Source organism: Pistacia vera, unplaced genomic scaffold, assembly GCF_008641045.1.
Source record: "Pistacia vera cultivar Batoury unplaced genomic scaffold, PisVer_v2 Contig59, whole genome shotgun sequence".
In the NCBI taxonomy this organism is placed as follows: domain Eukaryota; kingdom Viridiplantae; phylum Streptophyta; class Magnoliopsida; order Sapindales; family Anacardiaceae; genus Pistacia; species Pistacia vera.
The window spans coordinates 226991-231459 of NW_022196434.1; the positions used below are offsets into that span (position 1 = coordinate 226991).

Here is a 4469-nt window from a genome sequence, read left to right on the forward strand (position 1 = left end):
TCACAAAATTCTGTCGAGTTATGAAATGACATTTTTGTGCTTCAATCGAATGCTAAACTGATTTTTTTTTTTCAATTTTCTTTTTTATTCAAATAAAATTTCTTAAGTTATTTTTTAATCTAAAATAATTTTTTTTTTTTTCATTTTCTTAATCCACTTTCATCAGATTACTTATCTCATACCAAACCAAATTTTTTACACTCCCAACAAATTTATGTGTTTAGTCCAACTTTAATTTAAATCTAACAAAATTCAATCAAAAATACATTATAAAACATAATCAATTAATTTTTTCTTTGATATATTTTAGAAGATTTTTTTGATAATTACAGGGAAGATACTTTATGAGTTGAACCTAAACATCTCACATGGACAAAAAGCTTGAATATATAGGTCAGTTAGCTTTAGCAGGCCATCTTGGCTCAATCAAATATGTGGACTATCTAATATCTTTGAACAAGTCAGTTGGATCTCCACTTTTTATGGAAAAAATTGCGAATAGAGGTCTCATTTACTCCTTCTCCCAGGAACTATATCATACATCACATTTCAATTCTATTTTGCTCCAGGATTCTTGACCACTTGCGTTGTAATTCAAGCATAAACTTTCATAACAAGCTGTATTGGATTGTTTGATATGGAAGATTTTTCCGGATTGTTGGATGGTAGTCTCAAAATCTCCACAATAGATGCAACTATGATGTGGATTGTGTACTATGCCATGGACAAAGCTCATGGAAAAGTTAAGTCCAAAGAAGGTGTCATCGAGCGCTTGAATGAGATATCGAAATTCTATGAATTCGCAGTAATTCAACTAGAAGGGTGTATAAAATTTGTTCAAGATGAGGCAGACAGCTACTGTGTTGAAAGCTGCCATGAAAAGGTCCTTGCAGACTTGACAGAAACTAGAGACCGGCTTCTGGGGCGTCTGCAGGAATCGGAGCTAGCCATCTCGGAAAAGGATAGAGAGTTGATGGAAAGATTAGAGAATGAGTTGAAGCTTCGGCAAGCGTTGGAAATAAAAGAAAGAGAAGTGGTTTCTTTGCACGCGAAACTTGAGCTTGAAAGAAAGAAGAGTGAGCATATGCCGGAATTCAGTCGAAGCAGTCCCGTAAGTGGGGATGAGGATAGAGATGGTGAATTTTGTGAGTTGAGGAATTCGGCAGATCAACAGGTGTGCAATATAAAGCAAAAGCTTCAGACGGATCCTAGGCTCGATGAGGAAAGGAATAGAGGTATTGATGACAAAAAGATAGAGCAAATGAGCCATGACATTAACTTCTTAAAAGAAACTTTAGATCAGGCTTTTAGGAAAATGCAGAATGCCATTTTCTTGTCCGAGTTGGGGCCACAAGAGCAGGAATGGAGGTGGAATCTTGAGAAAGATGCAATTTATATCTTGATCAAAGGTTTTATGAAGGATTTTAAGGATAAGTTTGAGGTGGAAATGAGGAAGCAAGAGAAGCAAGTTCTTGTGGGATTGAGTGAACATTTATCAGATTTGATGAAAGAGGTCACATGCTTGCGGAATGAGCTTCAGCATCTTATTAATAAAAATGAGGATCACTCAAAAGCTATCAGAGGAAATGAGAACTTAGCATCTCCAAACCGAATCAATCTTGAGTTCAATTTTCCTCACAAGCCAGGAAGGTCTTTATCTGAAGGTGATAATATGCGGAATGTGAATATGTTTTCCTCAAACGTTGAAGTAGTAGGACAAAATAAGCAACCCGAAGATGAACCAGAAGAAGATGGCGTTCACTTAGTTGCTAAGATGATAAAGAATCATGAGTCTATTATCCGGAGAAAAGCTGAAGAGCTGAACCGGTTGAAGCGAGAAAGGTTCTGGGAAAGAGGGTGTTTAAAAGAAAAGGATCCTGCTAGCTTGAAAAGAAGAATCCAAGAAGTTGTTGAAAGAATGGACAATTTAATCAAATGGAATTCTAGGCTGCTTGAAACTTTTGGAGAGAATGGAAATGATCAGGGGAAGGAAACTTCTTCGGTAAAAAGGATACCCAAGTCTGTTGCAGAAAAGGAAGAGAACTTGGGCATTGACAGTTTGGAAGATGTCTGGAAGAAAGTGAATAATGCTTCAGTTTCTCATAATGCAAATAAAGAACTAGAAAATGAGATAACAATTTTGAAAGAGGAAAAGGAAGATGGAAATTTGCTAACCATGATAATGGAAGACACCAATGCAATTATCTTCAAAGGTTTGGTAAGTGATTTTCACACTCAATTGCAGGCTTATGACATTGAGAGAGATGAAAATTTTTGCTCTGCTATGGAGTCTGCATTAGTACATGTAAAAGATGAATGCACTTTAAGGGAGGATGTATGCGCTGTCTTCTTTCAAGAAATGTGCAATGAATGGAATGGGATTATAGTGAACTATAGCACTGAAAACTTTCTCAGGGAAAAGATTTCTTGGATTGTCTTTGATGAGACCATCAGGGATATTGTGAACACTGCCAATTACACAATAAGGGAACTCCAAGATGTCCAAGTTCCTGAGAATTTTACATATGGCTCCTCATCTTGCGATGACTGGCAGGAAAATACCGAATGTTCGGTGAAGGAGAATGAGTGGAAGATGGAGGTTGATTCTTGTGATATTGAACATCTCATTAGGGAGGAGATACACCAATTTGTTTTCGTTGAGGCTGTGAAAGGCGCTTGTCTAACTTTCGCAGACGCAGAAGCTAAGAAACAAGAGAAAACCCCTATTGCCAAAATTTCTGGAAGTGGAGAGGAGAGTTTGATTGAAAAACTGGATATGTTACTGAAGTCTTTAGAAGAAGAGGAAGGGCTATTGTCAAGTAAAAGTTCAGAAATGAAGGACTACAATGCGGAAGTCGACCTGGTGAAATTGGAAACTGAAGAGCTTAATGAAAATGAGATCTTTCATGAATTTTTGAATGAGGATGAAACTACTTTCACTTCAGTGAGAAGCAAACTTGAGCAAGCTCTAGAACAGTTATCTACGAGTAAGACAATATTGAGTGAGATGGAACCTAGTTTCGACGCAGAAGTTAGCGACCAAGAAATTGTTCATCATGAGATAAGTCCAACAGATATCATAGATGGGGGAAAGTCTTCCAGTTGCCAACAAAAAATTAACCAAGATATTCTTAAAATTCAATATGATTCTGTTTTTACACCCATACTGGGATTTTCACAAGTATTTGTGGATTTTGAGCTCCAAGCACATGAAAAATTAGGGAACAATGTTGTGAGGTACTCTTAACTTTAATTTATTCCATATGAAATTTGAAAGTGAAGATCATACTTATTCATTTGCTTTTTCATATGATTCTGTTATCTTCTGTTTATTTATATGATGTTGCAAGGATTATATTCTGTAAAAATTGAAGTGTTGAAACAACAAAACAATACACTTTTTCAGGCATCAATTTCCTTAAGCAGATTTCTGTGCTGATTTCAAACAGGTTAGAAGAGATGAAACATCAATTAGATTCACTTGTTGAACTTGTCACCGCAATACGAAAAAGGGAGTTGCTCTACAGGAAGGCTTTTGTCATTAGATGCCAGAATCTCCAAAAGGCTGAAAATGAGGTTATAAAAAATCATTTTACTTCAACATTCTCAGAATTTTTTTTTTTGAAAATCCTGTTATGTATGGTTGTTTTAACACTTTATTATGTTTCTTGAGCTGTAGGTAGATCTGCTCGGCGATCAAGTGGATGTACAATTAGGGGTACTTGAGAAGATTTACATGACACTGCATCAATATTCAACTGTGTTGCAACAATATTTTGATGTGAGCAATGATATAATCTCAAAAAATTGTTTCATAATACAGGATTCTGATGCAACTATCAACTTCATATCATAACATATATGCTTGTAATTGGTATCTGTCACTTGTTTCTCTGCTAGATTTTGGCTTTAATAGGTACTACTCTGCAGGTCTCAGGAATATTGGATTTGATCCAGAAAGAACTAATTGGAGCAGTTCATACTTCCAGCAAGTGATAAAAACATCCTCATATTCATAGCGGTACCTTACGCCTTTTTATCCTGCAATTATTTCTTGAATGATTGAGTTTTCATAAACAACTTCTTACATGCACATATAATGATGCTTCAACATGGAAGTCGACAAGAAAATATCATGAATTATGATAAAAGAATGTTCAAGCGGTTCATCATAAGGAAAGGTATCAGAAAAAAAATCCTTTGCTTTCAAGATTCATTGACAATACCAAAGAAAAGTTACAAAACGGAAACTTATATTGATGCTTGACATGGCGATGTTAAAAAAGACATTGGTTTTGTGGGCTAGATATGTGGATTTTGTCACTTTGGATAATTCCTTTCCAAGCTAACGGTGTGACTTATTGATTCTTTCACCTGTCTGCATAAAAGATTTACCACAAAAATAAAATAAATCAGCATTCAAGTCCATAAGTCTTCAAGATTCAAATTCAAGACTTTGTGCAATTAAT

General features: G+C 35.6%; 1 protein-coding gene across 1 annotated transcript; it reads left to right on the forward strand.

Annotated features, from left to right (window-relative positions):
- Positions 1–637: 637 nt before the first annotated feature.
- On the forward strand, positions 638–3996 carry LOC116109735 (WPP domain-associated protein-like). The gene is made up of 4 exons (XM_031395971.1): positions 638–3237; positions 3450–3576; positions 3680–3781; positions 3901–3996. The coding sequence occupies exons 1-4, from the start codon at positions 638–640 to the stop codon at positions 3994–3996; spliced, it is 2925 nt and encodes a 974-aa protein (XP_031251831.1).
- Positions 3997–4469: the final 473 nt, after the last annotated feature.